General features: G+C 41.6%; 2 protein-coding genes across 3 annotated transcripts in view; both read right to left on the bottom strand.

Annotated features, from left to right (window-relative positions):
- On the bottom strand, positions 2406 to 7366 carry LOC8076342 (putative disease resistance RPP13-like protein 3). The gene is made up of 6 exons (XM_002449987.2): positions 7232 to 7366; positions 7023 to 7112; positions 6418 to 6866; positions 5914 to 6321; positions 3136 to 5091; positions 2406 to 2734 (listed from the first exon to the last, which is right to left on the bottom strand). The coding sequence occupies exons 3-6, from the start codon at positions 6828 to 6830 to the stop codon at positions 2731 to 2733; spliced, it is 2781 nt and encodes a 926-aa protein (XP_002450032.2). The 5' UTR covers positions 6831 to 6866; positions 7023 to 7112; positions 7232 to 7366; the 3' UTR covers positions 2406 to 2730.
- Positions 11606 to 19699, bottom strand: part of LOC8076340 (putative disease resistance RPP13-like protein 3) — an 11012-nt gene continuing 2918 nt past the window's right edge. Inside the window, exons 5-6 of one of the 2 annotated variants that reach the window (XM_002449985.2) lie at positions 12507 to 14447; positions 11606 to 12116 (exon numbers count right to left, since the gene is read on the bottom strand). In XM_002449985.2, the coding sequence (XP_002450030.2) occupies positions 12113 to 12116; positions 12507 to 14447 (1945 nt within the window). In that variant the 3' untranslated portion in view covers positions 11606 to 12112. The remainder of the gene's footprint in view (positions 12117 to 12506; positions 14448 to 19699) is intronic. The other variant, XM_021461825.1, reaches the window with a different exon arrangement.

The raw sequence follows: 19699 nt of genomic DNA, 5'->3' as shown, positions 1-19699 counted from the left end.
ATAATAATTATTATGGTACTAACTAAGTATCATTAGATTTTTTTTAATTATATTTTTATAGTATACTCATTTTATGTTATAAATCTTAGTATTTTTCTTTATAATTTTGGTCAAACGTGAAAATACTTTGACTCTCCAAGATTCTTGGAATGACTTACAATTTGGGATGGAGAGAGTATCTATGTTGCTTCTTTATTAATACATGCCTGGCAAATTTCTTGCATGTGTTTTTTTTCAAAAAAAATTAAGTGTTGATTAACCATCAATAAATAACGTACATAAGAGATTTTGATTGAAAACATGTGAAGTAAGAAATGTTTCTATTAAATAATTTATATAATATATATACTAAAATAATTCCTAATGACGGTACGGTACATGCGTGCAGGTTATACTCCAAGGAGGGACTGGGACATCAATGCTAACAATCGAATGGGCGATGGCACAGCTGCTGCTGCATCCTGATGCCATGAAAAAGGTGAGGACACGCACGTCAGAACAGCTCAGCTGGTGGATGAATCAGACATCTCCAGCCGGGGGCTGCTAGGGTCGGAATGGGCGGACCGAATTCGCCGTCCGATGGTTTCCCGCCCAACTGGAGTAGCACACATGTGAATAAAGTCTGTCTTGTAGGACTAATATCAGTGTAGCATAGTTAACGGTTGGTAGATGCTGTTTATTTATGAGAGACAATGTTCTAGGTTTAGAAAACAAATGTTCCATATTCGTAAGAAAAATGTTCTGAGTTTAAAAAATAGTGTTCTAGTTTAAATTCATCAAACTAATATTATAATATTTAAAATAAATAAATAAATACATCATGTAAACAAAAAAATCTAAAGCAAAGCATAAGAAAAAAACATGTAATAGAGAAAATTTTAAAAGAACATCATAGATACTTTTCAAACATCCTAAAAATAAACTATAAAACATCACATGTGTACTAAACTGAACATCACTAAATACACTATAGAACACTATTAAATATATTATAGAACATCGTATATATATTACGTGAACATCACTAGATATATCATAGAACACCATATGTTTACTAAGTGAACATCACTAAATACATCATAAAACATCACTCAATACATTATAGAACATTATATGTATACTAAGTGGACATCACTAAATTCACCATAGAACAACACTTAATGTATTATAGAACATCGCATATATATGAACACAAAAAGTTAATAAAAAAGAGAAAAGAATTAAAGAAAAACATAATTAGAAAACAAAATAAATAAAACAAATAGAAAATCAAAAAAAAAAAGATAAGATAACAATAAAACATCACATATACAAACACATGAACACAAAAAACCAATAAAAAGGAGAAAAAAAATAGAAGAAACATAAACACAAAAAATAAAAAAATAAAAACAGATAAAAAAGAAATAGTTTATATAGTAATTAAAAAAGAAACAACAAAAAGTAGAAAAAGAAAAAAATTAGATATAGAAAAAAATTACAAATTGAAAAAAAAAGAAAAAACCACATGACAAATGGAAAAAAATAAATATAAGGAAAGAAAAAAGATAAACATACCAACCTATGAACACATAAAAAAATAGAATAAAAACAATTAGAGTTAAAAGAAAAAGAAATAAAAAAGATAGAATAAAATAAAGATAAAAAGCTAACAGAAGAAAAATAGAAGAAGAAATAAGTACATGGACTCCTACTCCTCGCTCCGCTTTCTGTTTTTATTGGGCTGACTGAAAAAGTCAAAAAAGTAATTGACGCAACAGCTAACGTGTAGAAAGCTAGAAACTGCAGCCAAGCCAACGCACGGAATCGTCGACGCGGAAAACGGAGGCGGGAAACCATCGGACCGTGTCTCCCGTCCGAACGTTCCGACGGGAAGATTCCGGTCTCCAGCCTCCCATACCTGCACTGCATCATCAAGGAGATCCTCCTCCTGCGCTCCGTGGGCCTGATCATCCCGGCTCACGAGGCTATAAAAAATTGGAAACATAAAACAAAAAAAATTGTGGAGTGCAATTGTTGGCACTTGGCAAACTCTTCTTTGCCAAATGCCGTCCCTGCTAGCACTCGGCGAAATGAGCAAAAAAAAAAAAAAAAAAAAACTAAAGGCCCACCCGCCCTGCCCCTAAACTAACCCCAACTCATCTGCCCACACTGCGCCACCCAGCCTCCCACCCCCGCACCCGTGCACTGCGCCCACCCCCCGGTCGAGCGCCGCCCGACGTTAGCCACCAGGCCTGCCACCCCGGCAGCCAACGCCCTGGCCAGTGGATCCGGCCACCCCAGCCCCGGCCGGCCATGCCCCGGCCGGCCCTGCCGCACCCCCGATCGACCACGCCCTGACAATACAAGCTTTGCAACTGAAGATACAATACGCATAAAAAGCTAAAAAAGTTGATGACAGCACATGACATGAGGGTACCTCTAATAATTTTGCAAAAAACAAGTGTATGGCACAAACTTAATTGTACGTACATGATAGGATAATATTATATAAAGCCGCCAGCTCGGCATGATCAACTGTTACTGAAAGTCTAACGAACATAGTAAACTGAAACCTTGAGCAAGCCAAGTGGATCTACAGATATGTTCGTCAAGCATGATTGAGTACACAAGAACAATGTGAGTGTAGTTATGGCCAATTATTGGCCATTGATGTCGATCGTAGAGTAAAGCTGCACCGTGAAAAGTGGAGTTGGTGAATCTATGTTAAAGGCGATGTACGTCCAACCATTACCTGGTACATGTACACAACAAGCAATTAGCATCATATAGTATATACGAATAACTCAGAAATTTTATGAGGACAGTCACATTGATTTTCGAATACGCAGCAGACTGTCTAACTATGCAAAGAAGGAACATAGGTCACAACTAGATTGTCCAATCGCCAATTGCTCTGGTAACAAATGAATAAAAATGATAACTAGAAGCGTAACAAATGTAAAGGATTCTTATTAGCGGCACATAAAACTGGAATAAAATAGTAGGTAAATAAGCATATTTGCCATGCTAAGTGTGGGGTGAAACTCAGTGGCATCCATCGATGTCATAGTACTCATGGGATCATGCAGAAGATTATTAGACAGGCTACAGTAAGAGGTGGTTAAAAAAGTAGAAAAAAGAAAGAATACATACATGCACAGCTGGATCCACTTCTCATCAATTCGGATATCAATATTAGGATGGTTGGGGTGGGCACGTGCCTCGTTCCTCAGAGCCTCTTTTACTTTCAATGCTAACTCTTCACTCAATGTCTCCTCTCCATCAAGGCGAACCCGAACGTTCTGTAGCGATGGCAGGTGGCTTAGGGCCAGGTCATCAACAGTAATTTCACTATGACCACCGAAATCCTCTGGTCGGATATAGAATTTAAAACGTTGAAGCCTAGGCATGGCTCCAGGTGGGAACATAGATGGCACCGTTGAAAACCCAGAGAATCTGCACCGTGTCACACATGGGAAGGCATCCACGGTAACCATGAACCTCTCAAACATTTGTTTGGCGCCATCCACTTTCACTTCCAGAACAAGAAGAGCCTGCAGCATGCCAAAGACTTGGATGTCCTCACATCTAATCTGACCCACCTTTATGTCCAGGAAGGATAGGAGGAGAAATGATGTGGGATCGATCCATGTCGGCAACCGACTGGTTCCATAAATAGCAAGATTGGATACACTGCACAGGGAGTCCAATGAACCATCAAGATCAGCATCCACGTCATCTGGGATTACTACTACTAGAGTTTGGATTTTGTGCAGTTTGCCAAGGGACCGCACCAGAACTCTGCACATGCTTTCATCCCATCTGCCTTCCTTGTCCTTTATGATCAGCATAACCATCAATGCCCTCAGTTGTGTCAGATAGCCTAGCTGTTCTGCAATGTATGTAGAATCCACATTAATCTGTAGCATCTCCAGAGACGATAGATTTCTCAACCCACTTGTTGTTGGCAGCCTTGTACTGTCCCCAACACGAAGGCTCATTAATTGTCTCAGACCGAAGATACTCAATGGCACTACTTTTATGTCAGTTCCATCGAACCTAAATGACTGCAAAAACAGTAGCTTCCCTATCTCTCTTGGGATGTCGCCAGCATATCCAGTGCCTGCTAGACTTAGATACCTCATGTGAAGTAATTTACCAACAAACTCTATACTTGAATGATCACTAAGATTACAATCTTCAAGATCCAATACACGCAGAAGATAAAAGCTTGAAAGGGGTGGCATACTGTTAATTAAAGCATAACTGCAGATAGTGAGCGACCTCAATGTTGACATGTTAATAGTAGGCCAAGTGGTATTATAGATAGAGAGCCTCCGAGCCTTGCTTCCCAAAGAAGATGTGATTTCCTTGCAGTCACCATTTAATGTGGCAGCAAAACATTCATCTCTTGACAAGGAGCAAATGAGATCTAGCACCATATCATGAACCTGGCAAGAAAAAGGATTCATCTCATCGTCATCCATGTCTGTTGGCTGGATCAGGCTTCTATTTAGAAGTTCATTGAAGTAACTCTGTCCAATCTCATGCAAGCTTTGCCTCCCATCTCCTTGTTGGACGAATCCTTCGGCTATCCATCTCTCTATCAACCGCTGCTTATTGATCTGATAATCTTCAGGAAATATACTTAGATATAGTAAGCATGTCTTCAATTGTGGAGTCAGATCATAATAGCTAAGCAGCAATATCTTCCTCATACTATCCATACCAGGATTGTTTCTTAGTCCAGAACCAATTGAGTCACACACATCCTGCCACTCATTTACATTTCTTGACTTATTAGCCAGCAAGCTAGATGTGGTTACGATGGCTAATGGGACACCTCCACATTTCTTCAAAAGATTTTCAGATACATCAGAAAATTGTGGAGGACACTTGTCTATAGAGCCAAATATTCGTCCATAGAATAAGATTTTAGAGCTCTCTTGAGTAAGAAGTTTCATCCTATAGCAACCACCAACATGCTCAGCAACATCAATTATGCGGGTAGTTGTGAGTACTCCGCTTTTCTTGCCATTCTCAGGTAGCGCGCACCGTATCATCTCCCATGGTTTTGTATCCCATATATCATCGATAACAATGAGGTACCTGTATGTATGCAGCAATAGAGAGTCATGATAAGAACAGATAGAGATGATTTACATTATAAGCATATACTGGTAATAACTTGCAAGGAAATAAGTAGGAACAAGTCCATTCTTACTATTTTCATGTGTTTTCTAATATCTCCTAAACAGTTAACGTTATCAAGTTTGCACTCAGATTAGGTCGGTATTAACTTGGATGATATATGGAAGCAGTTTGAGCTACATGTTGGCATTCTTTGGTGGAATATTACTATAGATGTGTAATCTTTTGGTATAAAAATGTAACATAAAAAATACAAAAGCAATTGTTTATTTCATCCATGGAACAACATCATACATGCACACACAACACAATTAGCCAGTGATATATATAATGTATGTAATAAATCCAAAATTTTTCTGTTGACAGACACCACATATGTGTGCAGTAATCATGCTATACAAAGATCGATGGAATTTTTTAGATCTTCCGTTGACCTGATACAATGATCTTTAAATTAACAAAACCTTTTATTATAAAAAAAACATTGTTGCCAGTAGGTAGAGTACAATGAGGACAAATGGTGTGGCAAGAATGCTCGTTTGCCCACAGTTCTGTATTCATTTGGTTTGAAAGTATAAACTGATTGGGCAATTTTAGAATGGAAAGAAGATACACATGTAAAGCCACCGCCACAATTTCTCATTGACGACTGTAACTAAACATGAACCTACAATCTTACTGTTGACAGTACCACGTATGTGTGTAATAATCTTCAGAGGTTTCCATCCAATGGATTTATGCGGTGATTATATTTGGACTAGCACACAAGACAGCACGTACCTCTTATTTTTGAGAAATTCTTGGACAAGGTCAGTAAGATGATGTTGACCCAATGCTGTGTTGTGAATGCCCATGTACTCATTTCTATCAAGCTCATAAAGCAAGTCCTTCAAAATTTTTATAATATCAGGATCACGAGACACCGACACAAAAGCCGTGCAATTGTATTGCTGTTTAATCTTGTCATAAACTGCTTTAGCAAGCGTTGTCTTGCCTAGTCCTCCGAAGCCAACAATAGAGACTATCCTTTCTTCAACAGACGACTCGCCACCATCTTCCTTTGTCAACATCGAGATCAGCTCTTCCCTTGGCTTATCAATGCCCACAAGGCTAGCCGCTTTAGTGTACAGAGCTGTTATGCGAGGGTCGACTGAGGTTTTGGTAGGAGTAATAGCATCAACCTTGTACCTGTGTAGAGAGATTAAAAAACCAGAACAAAGAGGCAAATAAGAGAAAATTTTGCTGAAATTCAAACGCAAAAGTCTATGATGTCCCGGCACTAACCTGTCACGTCGCTCGGCCACGTCTTTGACACGCTCCTTGATGTCCTTGATCTCTTGGCCAATGTCATGGCGAGTCTTGGCGTTGCTCACAATACTTGTCATCTTCTTGACGAACCTTTTCACACTCCTTTTGCTGGGAGGCTCGGAGCCCTGGACACGCACCAGGAAGGTGTCAACTATGTCCTCCATGTCGTAGGAGAGCTCCCGAACATCCCGAGCCCAGATCCTAATTACTTCTTTGAGCTGCTCCTGTGGCACCTCTCCGACATCGCGGAGGGCGGCATGCATACTCTCCAGCTCTTTCCTGACGAACTGGATGTCTTTCTTCACTCCCTTCTGAAGGTTGTACTCATCTTGGAGCAGCTGTCCTAGCTTGGGAAGCAGGGTGCCCAGTGCCCCAGTCGCAAACTCCATGGCCCCCAAGAAGGTCACTGCTGACTACTGATATTCCTGAAAGCACATTTAATTTGAATGAAGATCTAGAGATCAGAAAAGAGCTTTCGTGCAGATTAGAATGCAGAAGCAGCATTAATCCACCACGAAAAGAGAAGCAGCAGCAGAAGAAAAAGCAACAAATTAAATCAAAATGGAAGATGTGCAACTCACCACGGTTTCATGGAGCCTATAGCTGAGATGAGCAGTGGGGATTGAAGAGTGGTGCAGGAGTTTGCTCGAATGGGGTTGAGCGAGACGCATCTGGGAAGAGCCGCATAAACAAATGAAATCAGTGCTTTAACTCCAGACTCAATGAAAAACCTGTAATTCATATTATAGTCTCTTTAATTAAACTTTCCAATTGAACACGCTTCACTCACCGAGGTTTAGAGCCCATCGAGGAGACCATGGGCGACAGTGACGATGCCCGGAATGGCCAGCGTGCGCCAAACAATGGGAAGCTGAGCGAGCATGAAGTCTGACGATTCACACTTTGTACAGAATGCAATGCTTCGCCTTGCTGGACCGCACTAATTAAAGAAAGCTGCAGCATCGATAAATTTTAGTGGAAGAGTCGAATCGAATCAGCTGCCCAGGCCCACGACCCAACCTATCCTGCCGGCCACTACCTTCAATCTAGATTCTCTAATAACTTCCTCCAGAAAAAGTCATAGGTGACTTTCAGTAAAGTTATTTTTACCCTCAAGGGCATGTGCTCCCACTCTCTCTACCACTGGATTCGCATTGAGAAGTGTGCAAACACACATCTCAATGCGATCCAACGGTGGCTTCATATCTCAGCTTTCCTACTCCAGCCCAAACATGAAAAGCAGCCCAATTAAGGCCCATTTCGTGGCTGATTGCTACATGGTCATTGGCTCATTGCTACACGTCTTGAAGCAAACAAAGAGGGAAAAATCGAATGCAAGCATTACTTATTTGTTGGGTTCTGCCATTAGTATCACAGGAAGGAAGACCAAAAAGAGAAGCCGATCATCAACCAGTTCGCAACATCACGGCAAGCGCGTCAATCACCACTTCGCCAATCGCGGCACCCTCACATGGTAGCTTCACGAGGATGTCGCTCCACAACATGATGATTCCGGCTAGCGTGACGAGCGGAGCAGACGCAAGGGCAAAGGCGAGCGCGACCTCTGGTGGAGGCGGCGGCAATGCAGACGCGGCAAAAACCTTCGCTCGGTGATTTTTGGCGTCTAAAACAGTCACTGAGCGGCAAAATAGGTTACCTCAGCCACAACATGGGCCTTACTTAGACTGCTTTCTATGTTTGGGCTGAGGAGGCTAGGAGTGGGAAAGCTGAGATGCGCAGTCATCGTTGGATCGCAAATGAACGGCGTGACCTGTGAAAGTCAGAGAATCTGGATTGCACTACCTTGGCCCTCCAATGCTCCGCCTCCAGCTATAAGCATCCTTCAAAATAGAAAAGGTGTCTTTATTATATATTTAAAAAAAGCTAGAGCAATCGATTTTGTGTGCGGTCATGTCGAATTTTCTTGTCCATATTTTTTCTTTAGCTGTGTTAACACCACTAGCCATAACGGGTAGTGGATACTGTAAGAATTCAAGTAGCCATGCAGCATACATTTAACAAACTTAATCAATTAAATAATATATACATTATACGGTCGCCAAGATTCTAGCTTACCGTGATTTCCTATCTGAATTGAGCTTGCTCGTGTATGAGTATCTGTATAGACATTTTGGAATGAAGTATATGTACATACTTCTTAGAATGCAGTACTTGTATATATATTTTGGAACGCAGTACATTTCCGAATGAAGTACACACGAATACGCTACATTAAGACAGTATAAGTACATACTTAAAACCAGACTATATATATATATATATATATATATATATATATATATATATATATATATAGAGAGAGAGAGAGAGAGAGAGAGAGAGAATACTTTGTAGCTAGATACAGAATATGTATGTTATTCTGTAGCCAGGTCCTAACACCGAACCGTTGGTGCGTGTGCACAAGCCAATCACATTATTATCCAGGTTGTGTAGTAATTACCCGAGTGTGGTGCATGCATGCGGTATTTACTGGCGCACATAATTTAGCCGTATGTAAATATATAGTCATGAGGTAATTAGGCGCTGAATTGTTTTCTAGAATCTATACTGCCTCTTTTTATTAGTTACGATAATATATTTACTGGACTTGCAAATTGTTATGTCTTTCGATCTACCCTGACTAGCTAGTTACGGTAATGATTACTAGATTTAATTTTTACAGTAATCTTTACTAGATTTTTAAATAATTTGTAATTATTTACTAGAAGTTACGCTTTTTCGTTCTAGGTGTAATTACGATAATATATTTACTATATTTTTTGCACAATTATTTACTAGAATATTAAAATGTATTGGGTAGTTTATTGCGTGGCTACTACTGCGTTAGAGCAAGTATTATAATACAGCCAGCTGCTGGCTGTAAGATTTCTTTACAGTCTTCTTGCAGCCCACTTATGTAATGGTTAACTCATCATTATTAATACATGACCCATATATCTGTCTCACAGTGAGCCGGCTGTAAGCTTACAGCCCGCTTTTACTCTCTCTCCTCTTCTCTTTCCTCCACCTCAGCATTTAGCTGGCTTACAGCCTACTATAATACTTGCTCTTACTGGCTCGCCTTAATTTCAGCCAACGTCCATTGCATTGCATGCAGCTGAGTGGACCATGTGACGAAGCCGAGCTGCAGCATGCAGGTAGCTACGGTAATTTTTGGAAAGTTATAATTAACGTGGCCAACCGTAATTGATTCTCCTTGATTTGCTCATGTTGATTTGCTCATGCCGTATGCATGCATGCAAAGCTAACAAGGATCATATACGTCAATGTGTGTGACGAGAACACGGAAGTGTACATGCGCATGCAAGGATTACGAGAGCGCACATGTATATTGAAACTTTTGCCAATATACATATGGTGAACTGTGGTAAATATTCGAGGAGTTAACAGATTCATGCAACAAGAAGAGATTTACTCCCTCCGTCCCTGAAAGAATAGATTTCTAGCAAGTTTCAGACAGATTAGCATAGCTGTCAAATGACTAAGTTATCCTTAATTAATATGAATTTTACCATCAAGATGCACAGGAATCACTGCTTTGGGCTACGAGCTGTTCACGCCATTTACTCATCCAGCCAACTATCCACCACTAAATGAAGGAGAGAGAGAGACGAGGCGTGTGCGTCTTGGATGCCACGATGAATACGAGGCGAGCAGTGGGGACCATATATCCTAGAAATTGATTTATTTGGGAACAAATTTTTAATCTAGAAATCTATTCTTTCAGGGACGGAGGGAGTACAAAATAGTAAACGTTTCCTAGCAAGAGTGTGTATTCAGATTATAGTAATAAATAACTCCAAATAAGGATTGTCGTAGTTGAGTTTGTATTCAAATTTGGCTGCTTGGCGCACCATGAAAACATATTACTGTAACCGAGACTAATTTACCATAAAGTAATTACGATAATTAGGATCGTTTGTAACAACAATTAGGTATATATCCTAATTTTCGTGTTGATTTCTGGTAATGTTGGCAAGAAGAAAGCAAAAATTTTAATTTGCAGATTACTGGATAAGTGCAACTGATACGGGAAAAAGAAATTTGTCATGGATTAAAATACTTGAGATTAGGAGGGAAAAATCAGAACTCATAGCAACTATATATGATGATGTACAATATATAATCCATTAGAGCAGAATTACAGAACGACATTGAGAAAAAATAGATGTAGACTTGTAGACTGAAGCAATAATCAAATTCTATGAAATGGCCTTGTTTACTTCCAAAATTTTTTGCAAAATATGAATAGTAGTACTTTCATTTGTATTTGACAAATATTGTCCAATTATGGACTAACTAGGCTCAAAAGATTCGTTTCGTCAATTCCGACCAAACTGTGCAATTAGTTTTTATTTTCATCTATATTTAATACTACATGCATACGTCTAAAGATTCGATGTGACGGAGAATCTGAAAAATTTTGCAAAATTTTTAGGGAACTAAACAAGGCCATGGTATTGATGGACTGGACACTGGAGTGCATAAAAATAGATGTGTTGCATGATAGCTTCCACACCGGCGAGTTTGGTCACGGTGGAAGAAAACCATCCCGTACGTAAGCCAAGGATTCAGGTCACTTTCGTGGCCGCCTATCCCGCAGCAAGATTTGCCAGCGCCGTTGGCCGGCCGATCACCCATACATGGTCGTTGAGATAGGGGACCTGTCGTTTTTGCTCGACCGGCGGGAGCAACTGCTGCATTAGAGATCCATGCACGTATCACCGGCGATTGGGTGACACACGAGACCTGCAGCTTCACCGTCGAACACCGTCGGATGGAACCAGCACTACGGGAGAACCGAAATTTCCCGAGTGTCACAGGCTTCCCCGAGTGCCAAAAATCGGACACTCGGGGAAGCCAATCTTCCCCGAGTGTTGCACTCGGGGAAGAGAGGCTTTCCCAAGTGCCGTAGCCTACCAGGCTCTCGGAGAAGAGCGACACTCGGGAAAGACCCTCTTCCCCGAGTGCAACACTCGGGGAAGAGCCATACTCGGGGAAGAAAAGTGTTATTTGACGGTCCAAACTAACGGTGCCGTTCTAACTTAAAATGAAAAAAAAATCTTTGTATCATGAAAACATATAAACCGCAATGCATGTAGAAGACCAAAACATTTTTTAAGTTTTGAACGGAGAGAGTATATTCCAAACTACGATAATAGGAAGCATATGAGTGTGCCTCCATTAATGTTCCACAATATTACAGCAAGCCAATCCCAGCATGAGCAAATAGACATAGTATGTATATAAGTACATAAGTATATAGAAAAGCCAAAATATTTTATAATTTATTTAGAATCGAGGGAGGGCCGGGAAGGTCTAAAGAGCACAAGTAAATTGAAACCTTGAGCAAGCCAGGTGGACGTGGATCTACAGAGATCCAGCAAGCATGATCAAATACACAAGAACGTTAACACAATTATTTGAGTGCGGGGGCAATCGACGGTGATCTCAGAGTTAAGCTAGATCACACGCAGTGGCAATGCTGTAGATGAATCAACTGCAATGGCGACATACGAGGTGGAGACCGTGCGCAACAGGTGGGAGTGGGACATATATTGGTGAAGATCTTCGAAGGGGGGAACATGTTGTAGGTAGTGGTGGAGGTCCTCCGCTGAAAATCCATAGAACTAGTGCGTACATCCTTCCATTACCTGGTGCATGTACACACCAAGGAACTTGCATCAATTAGTAATAGAAAGGTCACAATTCCTACGGGGGTCAGCCAATTTGATTTCAGAATACGGGATCGGAACAGATTCTAGCTGTGAAAAGCAACATAGCTCACAGCTACACTGTCAAATGACCCGTTGTGCTAGTGAATGATGATTAACATGTATATATAACTACATGCATGGCAAAAGTAAAGGATTATTATTATAGACATAAAACTGTAACAAGCTAGCATTATGGAAAACATGCATGTAATTTGTCATGGTGGTATGTTGGAGATACATAGGGCCATCGATGTCACTGTATTCATGGCAAGCATAGGTGTTATTGAAAAGTTACTGAACCGGGTAGAGAGGAGTACTTATATGTACCTGCACAGCTGGCTCCACTGCCCATTGATTCCGACATCAATATCAGGGTGGTTCGGGTGGGCGTGTGCCTCTTTCGTCAGGGCTTTCATTGCCACATCTTTGATGTCTCTGGCTCTCTCTCCATCTAGGCAAACCCAAACCCTCTGTAGTGACGGGAGGTGGCATAAGGCCAGGTCGTCAACTGTAAATCCACTATCATCACCGAAATCCTCTAGTCTTATATCAAAACAAAACCGTTGAAGGCTCGGCATAGCTCCAGGTGGGAACATAGATGGCACCGTCGAAAACCCCGAGAATACACACCGTGTCACACATGGGAAGGCATCAGCGCTAATCATGAACCTTTCAAACACTTGTTTGGCGCCAACCATTCCCAGGTGGAGAACACGAAGAGCCTTCAGCCGGCCGAGGACATGGATGTCCTCCCTTCCAACTTGACCCACCTTTATGCATAGCTGGGATAGGAGTTGAAATGATGTGTGATCAATCCATGTCGGCAGCCGACTGGTTCCAAAAATAACAAGATGAGATAGATTCCACGGGGAGTCCACTGAGCCTTCAAGATGAACTTCCACGTCATCTGAGATTTCTACTTGTAGAGTTTGGATTTTGTGCAGTTTGCTAAGGGACCCCACCAGAACTCTGCATATCCTTTCATCCCATCTGCCTTCCTTGTCCTTCCTGAGAACAACCATTAGCACCCTCAGTTGCGTCAGATGGCCCAGCTCTTCTGCAATGTATGCAGAATCCACATTCATCCGAAGCAGCTCCAGAGACGATAGATTTCTCAATCCACTTGTTGGCAGCCTTGTATTCATCCCAACGGCAAGGCACATTAGTTGTCTCATCCCCAAGATACTCAATGGGACTTGTTTTATGTAAGTTCCAGAGAAGTAAAAAGTCTGCAAAAACTGTAGATTCCCTATCTCCCTTGGGACCTCACCAGCGTATCCAGTATCTACTAGACTTAGAAACCTCAGGTGAAATAATTTACAAAGAAACTCTAGACTTGTATGGTCTTTAAGATTGCACTTTTCAAAATCCAATACACGCAAAAGATGATAGCACAAAAAGGGTGGCATTGAATTAATTATAGCAGAATTGCTTATAGTAAGGGATCTTAATTTTGACATGTTCATTGTAGGCCAGCTAGCATTATGGATAGAGAGCCTGCGAACCTTGTTTTCTGAAGATGTGATTTGCCTGCAGTCACCATATACAGTGGTAGCAAAACTTTCATCTCTTGACAAGGAACAAATGAGATCAAGCACCATATCATGCACCCGGCATCTAAGAGGAGACAAGTCATCCCCCTCACTGTCTCCTGGCTGGATGAGGCATCTGTTTAGAAGCTCATGGTAGTAACTCTGTCCAACCTCAAATAAGCTTTGCCTCCCATCTTCTAGTTGGACAAATCCTTCAGCTATCCACCTCAAAATCAATGTAGTTTTTCGAAACTCATAATCTTCAGGAAATATACTTAGATACAGTAAGCATGTCTTCAGTTGAGGAGTTAGATCATAATAGCTAAGCAGCAATATCTTCCTCATGTTGTCCATACCGGGATTGTTTCCTACTCCGGCACCAATTGCATCACACACATTGGACCACTCATTAATACTTCTTGTCTTATTAGCCAGCAAGCTTGATATGGTAACAATAGCTAATGGAACACCTCCACATTTCTTCAAAACTTTTTCAGATATATCAGAAAATTGTTGAGGACAATTGCCTATAGAGCCAAATATTCGACCATAGAATAAGATTTTAGAGCTCTTGTCAGTAAGATGTTTCATCCTATAGCAACCACCAACATGCTCAGCAACATCAATTATGCGGGTAGTTGTGAGTACTCTACTTTTCTGGCCGTTCTCTGGTAGAGCACATCGTATCATCTCCCATGGTTTTGTATCCCATATATCATCGATAACAATGAGGTACCTATATGTTTGCGGCAATAGAGTCATGATAAGCATATATAGAGATGATATGCAGTATATATAAGCATATGATGGTAATACTGCAAGGAAAGTAAGAACATGCTTGGCGTAAAGTTGAAACAATTTCATTCTTACTGCTTTCTAATTTCTACTCTAAACAATAAAAGTTATCCTGTTTGGACTCAGATTAGGTCTATGTACTCGGAGTGCGGGAATATAACTACAATTGTGTAATCATTCGGAATAAAAATTGTAATAGCAAAATACAAAAAGAGATTGGTTGTTTCTTCAATGGAACAACATGATATATGCACACTTTCTTAATTACTCACCAACTAGTATATCCCTATGTTACAAATCTAATATTTTTGTACTGACAAACACCACACATGTGTGCAGTAATATTGAGAGATTGTTTCCTGGCAATGAAAACCAAAAGTAGATGTAAACATAGCGACCAATACTGGTCAGACACTTTGGTTAAACGGGATATTGGGACATGCCATATTCATATGGGCCAAGTGCCCTAGAAGTGGCCTAACTAGTGCCATTCACTACTACAGAATTCTTTTTCTAAGGTGGGCAAAAAGGATTTTCCGAGGCAGGCAAGATAAACGCCTCCAATAGAAAGTCACCGTTAATCAAGCATTAACGGAGGCACTTGCTTGCCCCCCTCGGTAAATAAATTAGAAAAAATAAAAAGCCCATCGATGTGCCCGCCAAGCCCAATCCACCATTGCCCCCGCCCTACTCCAGACACACAGCCCTCGATGCCGCCGTCCTCATAGCCTCACATTGGTTCCCGTGCGACACCGCTGCTAGAGAGGGTCAGGCACCGCGCCACCGGGAGAGGGTCGGGCGGCTGGGGCTGTGGGGTTGGTGAGGAGCAAAAGGAGGGCCTCAGGATGACGCCAGAGGAGAGGCCGCACCACCTGCTCCACGCCGCCGCTGGAGGAGGGGTCCGTGCCCCCGCGCGTCACCGCCAGAGTGGGGAGGGCAATAGAGTCATAATAAGCATATATAGAGATGATATGCAGTATATATAAGCATATGATGGTAATACTGCAAGGTAAGTAAGAACATGCTTGGCGTAAAGTTGAAACAATTTCATTCTTACTGCTTTCTAATTTCTACCCTAAACACTAAAAGTTATCCTGTTTGGACTCAGAACATGCCTTTGGTCACTTGCCCAAAATGAACAATAATCTCGGCCAAAACAGAGTGCGGGACAAAAACATATTTTAGTCCCGGTTGGTGAGACCAACTGCCCAACGGCTATTATGTCAGACATCGGCAGAGGGGACTTTTAGTCCCGGTTGGTCTCACCAACCGGGACCAAAGCCTAGCCTTTAGTCCCGGTTGGTACCACCAACCGGGAGTAAAAGCTTTTGTCCCGGTCCGTCCCACCGGCCGGGACTAGTGTTGGAATTTAGACCCTGTTTTTAAAAGGAACCGGGACTCAATGTCCCTCCCCATATTTGAACTCTTCTTCCCGTGGCCGAGCCCATCGATCTTCACTCTTTTGCTGTGTTCTTCATTTGGAGTTGCTTGTTCTTGCTCTCATCTCCGGCTATTGATTCATTTCATCGTTTCTACACCGTCATCGACTTGTTAAGAGGTCACTAGCTTCATCTTCTCAACATTTAGAAGCGGCGTATGTCATTTCCTAGTGTTATGTATATTGTTTTTTATTTTATGGTTTTTAAAGAGGTTATTAGCTTCATCGTCATTTCAAAAGCGACGCGTTTTTTTAGAGAAATAGTGGTAATATGTTTTTTATTTTAATTAGTTTAAAAAAAATAAAAACATATAATACTTTAATTTGTAATTTTTGACCGATTTAGTTAGTTAATTATAACTAGTATACATACCACATTTCATGATTATTTAGAAAAATAGAGAATTTTTGTGCTTTTTTAATTTAGCTTGTTTAGAAAAATTAGAAATAGAGAATTTACCAGAGTTGAATGCAGCACTTTCAAAGCCCATCTTACTTCAGTGGGTTCTACGGCAGACACCGGACAACAATTTGTGTGGCTACTATGTGTGCGAGTTTACGACGGTGTATGCCAAAAGAACTAATCTTGAGCACCTAAAAGTATGTAACATGTATATATAATAAGAATATTTCATTTATTTGTTGCTATTTAATAAATCCTATTCATACCTCTAACTTTTTTCTTTAATGTCTATTAAAGGAGATGTGGCTGAAGGAGCAGGTGTTGGATGCGGTGCGCCTAAAAGGAATTCAGGAGACAATCGTAGGATTTCTTAACGACCAAGTCCTGGATTCCGGCGGCGAGTGCTACTTCAACCCTCAGGAGCAGATGAAACCAAATAACGATGATCATTTGTACGATGCTTGAGTGGTGGAGATAAATTGTGTTATAAATACTTTGTCCGTGAAGCATATGTGTAAATATTTTATTATGTACCTATAGATACATATTATTTATATATATAGTGTTTTATAGTATATTTATATGTAATCCTTTAAATTATATAAATTATAGGTGCGCATTCCATAAACTACCAGCAAACAATACGCATTCGAAAATAACAATAACATAATTGTAAACCCTAAATGGAAAACTAAATGAAAAGAAAAAGAAAAAAGAAAAAAGAAAAAAGTCTTTAGTCCCGGTTGGTAGCAACAACCGGGACTAAAAGTGGAGGCCAGGTGGCACACCCTGGCGCACCTTTTAGTCCCGGTTGCTGTTACCAACCGGGACTAAAGGTGGACTTTAGTCCCGGTCCACGGAACCGGGACTAAAGGTGGGACATTTAGTCCCGAAACCTTAGCCCCGGTTCCGTAGCTGGGACTAAAGGTGCTTACGGCCCGGGGCTAAAGCCCTTCCCTGTACTAGTGAGATTAGGTCTATGTACTCGGAGTGCGGGAATATAACTACAATTGTGTAATCATTTGGAATAAAAATTGTAATAGCAAAATACAAAAAGAGATTGGTTGTTTCTTCAATGGAACAACATGATATATGCACACTTTCTTAATTACTCACCGACTAGTATATCCCTATGTCACAAATCTAATATTTTTGTACTGACAAACACCACACATGTGTGCAGTAATATTGAGAGATTGTTTCCTGGCAATGAAAACCAAAAGTACATGTAAACATAGCGACCAATACTGGTCAGACACTTTGGTTAAACGGGATATTGGGACATGCCATATTCATATGGGCCAAGTGCCCTAGAAGAGGCCCAGCTAGTGCCATTCACTACTAGAGAATTCTTTTTCTAAGGTGGGCAAAAAGGATTTTCCGAGGCGGGCAAGATAAACGCCTCCAATAGAAAGTCACCGTTAATCAATCATTAACGGAGGCGCTTGCTCGCCCCCCTCGATAAATAAATTAGAAAAAAATAAAAAGCCCATCGATGTGCCCGCCAAGCCCAATCCACCATTGTCCCCCGCCCTACTCCAGACACATAGCCCTCGATGCCGCCGTCCTCATAGCCTCACGTTGGTTCTCGTGCGACACCGCTGCTAGAGAGGGTCAGGCACCGCGCCACCGGGAGAGGGTCGGGCGGCTGGGGCTGTGGGGCTGGTGAGGAGCCAAAGGAGGGCCTCGGGATGACGGCAGAGGAGAGTCCGCACCACCTGCTCCACACCGCCGCCAGAGTGGGGAGGGCCACGCCCCCCGCAATGCCACCAAAGGAGGGGGCGCGCCCCCATGAGCTACTGCCGGAGTGGGGAGGGTCGTACCCCCCGTGACGGCTGCCGCTGGAGTGGGGAGGGCCACGCCCCGCATGATGCCACTGAAAGAGGGGGCCGTGCCCTCGTGTGCCGCGGCCAGAGTGGGAACAGGCGCGTGCCCCTATGATGTTGTCCTGCCGATCGACTACTTGTTGTTGCTGCTCCGTACTCCCAGGATGGGCAGCCACCTTCCGCCGCTAGGAGAGGCTGGGGTGACCTGCGTGCGGCCAGGAGAGCAACCGCTCTCGGTTGGGAGTGAGGCGACTGGGGAGGGTGGGAGTGAGGGGATTAGTTAGCTAGAAACCATAACTTTTGTTTATATACTGCTCGCTCATATCGGGTCTCGTCTCTGGTATGTGGCTGAGAAATTGTAGTTCGCTGGGCTAGATTTTAGGAGGCGGGCAATGTAATATAACTGCCTCGATTAATGATTTACCGAGGAGGTTGCGCTATAATGCCCGCCTTGATTAATAGGCATTAACCGAGACAGTTATATTATATTGCCTGCCTCAGTTAATGGATTTTAGGATTAACTGCCTCAGTTAATAAAAAATGACCGTCTTGGTTAATCCGAGGCATTGATTAAGGCGGTTGCAAATTGTGCTCGCCTCCGAGTGGGTTTCAAAAAGGTCGCGGTTAAGTTATTCTGTAGTAGTGATTGAAGTGGCATGTAAAACCAAGCCCCATCAAGGGGTCGCTTGTAAATTAAAGCTTACCTATACATAGTGCCTAGAGCAAGAGGGCAAGGGGGCTCTCCCTTCTGACTCTGGTTGAAAACCCTAGCAACCTCTTTCTAGTCTTCTAAACATGTTCGGGAACTGCTTTCCCAATATTGGTGCCCACCATGCTCGGCACCAAATTTTTCAGAACAGCCAGAAGTTGGAGCATCATTAAAGACCTCTCTAGCCATGTCTTCGTTGACAGACCTTCTTCGGCTAGGTCTTCATCAGTATACGTTCTCTAGCCGAGTGTCGGTGGACATTCAGAGTTGTCGCTCCTACGTTACAACTTGGAGCCTTCGGGAGTTGTCGAATCCTTTTCACCACTATCTCAATAACTAAGTTCAATACGAAAAAACTAACGTGCATTCATTAGTGTCATCCTCTGCTCACATACATGTCAAACATGCACGCTCTTGCTATTTGTGTGTAACATACCGAAGGTGAACCAAGCCTTCGGCCGTATCAACTTTTTTTCAAAAAAATATATAACTTTCCCATAGCCAAAGCATTCGGCTGTATCAATTTGTTATCTAAAAAAGAAAAAGAAAAACCAACCATTTTTTAGCGGTCAATGCCTTCGATTGTGTAAAACTAATGTGCTCCAGCCTCCAGCTCATTGACTCAGAGCTCAAGGTTGGAACTAAAGACCTCCAAATGCTAACCACAAGACCTTACAAAAGCTTTAAAGTAATAATTTTCTTAACAGAAAAAACAGTTGTGTAATAATTTTCTTCAAAGTAAAAAATGGATTGGTCAATTTTACAATGGAAAGAAGATACACAACGAATGATAAACCTATAATTTTACTGTTTACAG

Source organism: Sorghum bicolor, chromosome 5 (genome assembly GCF_000003195.3).
Source record: "Sorghum bicolor cultivar BTx623 chromosome 5, Sorghum_bicolor_NCBIv3, whole genome shotgun sequence".
Taxonomy (NCBI): Eukaryota; Viridiplantae; Streptophyta; class Magnoliopsida; order Poales; family Poaceae; genus Sorghum; species Sorghum bicolor.
This window is presented reverse-complemented; position numbering and strand designations above follow the sequence as displayed.

Bases quoted from the DNA above. Each gene is read 5' to 3' on its own strand.
- LOC8076342 (XM_002449987.2), bottom strand. From the start codon at position 6,830: ATGGAGTTTGCGACTGGGGCACTGGGCACCCTGCTTCCCAAGCTAGGA. The intron at 6,322-6,417 runs GTTAGTGCCGGG...CTCTCTACACAG, and splicing joins GTGGCCGAGCGACGTGACAG to GTACAAGGTTGATGCTATTA. The intron at 5,092-5,913 runs GTACGTGCTGTC...GCATACATACAG, and splicing joins GAATTTCTCAAAAATAAGAG to GTACCTCATTGTTATCGATG.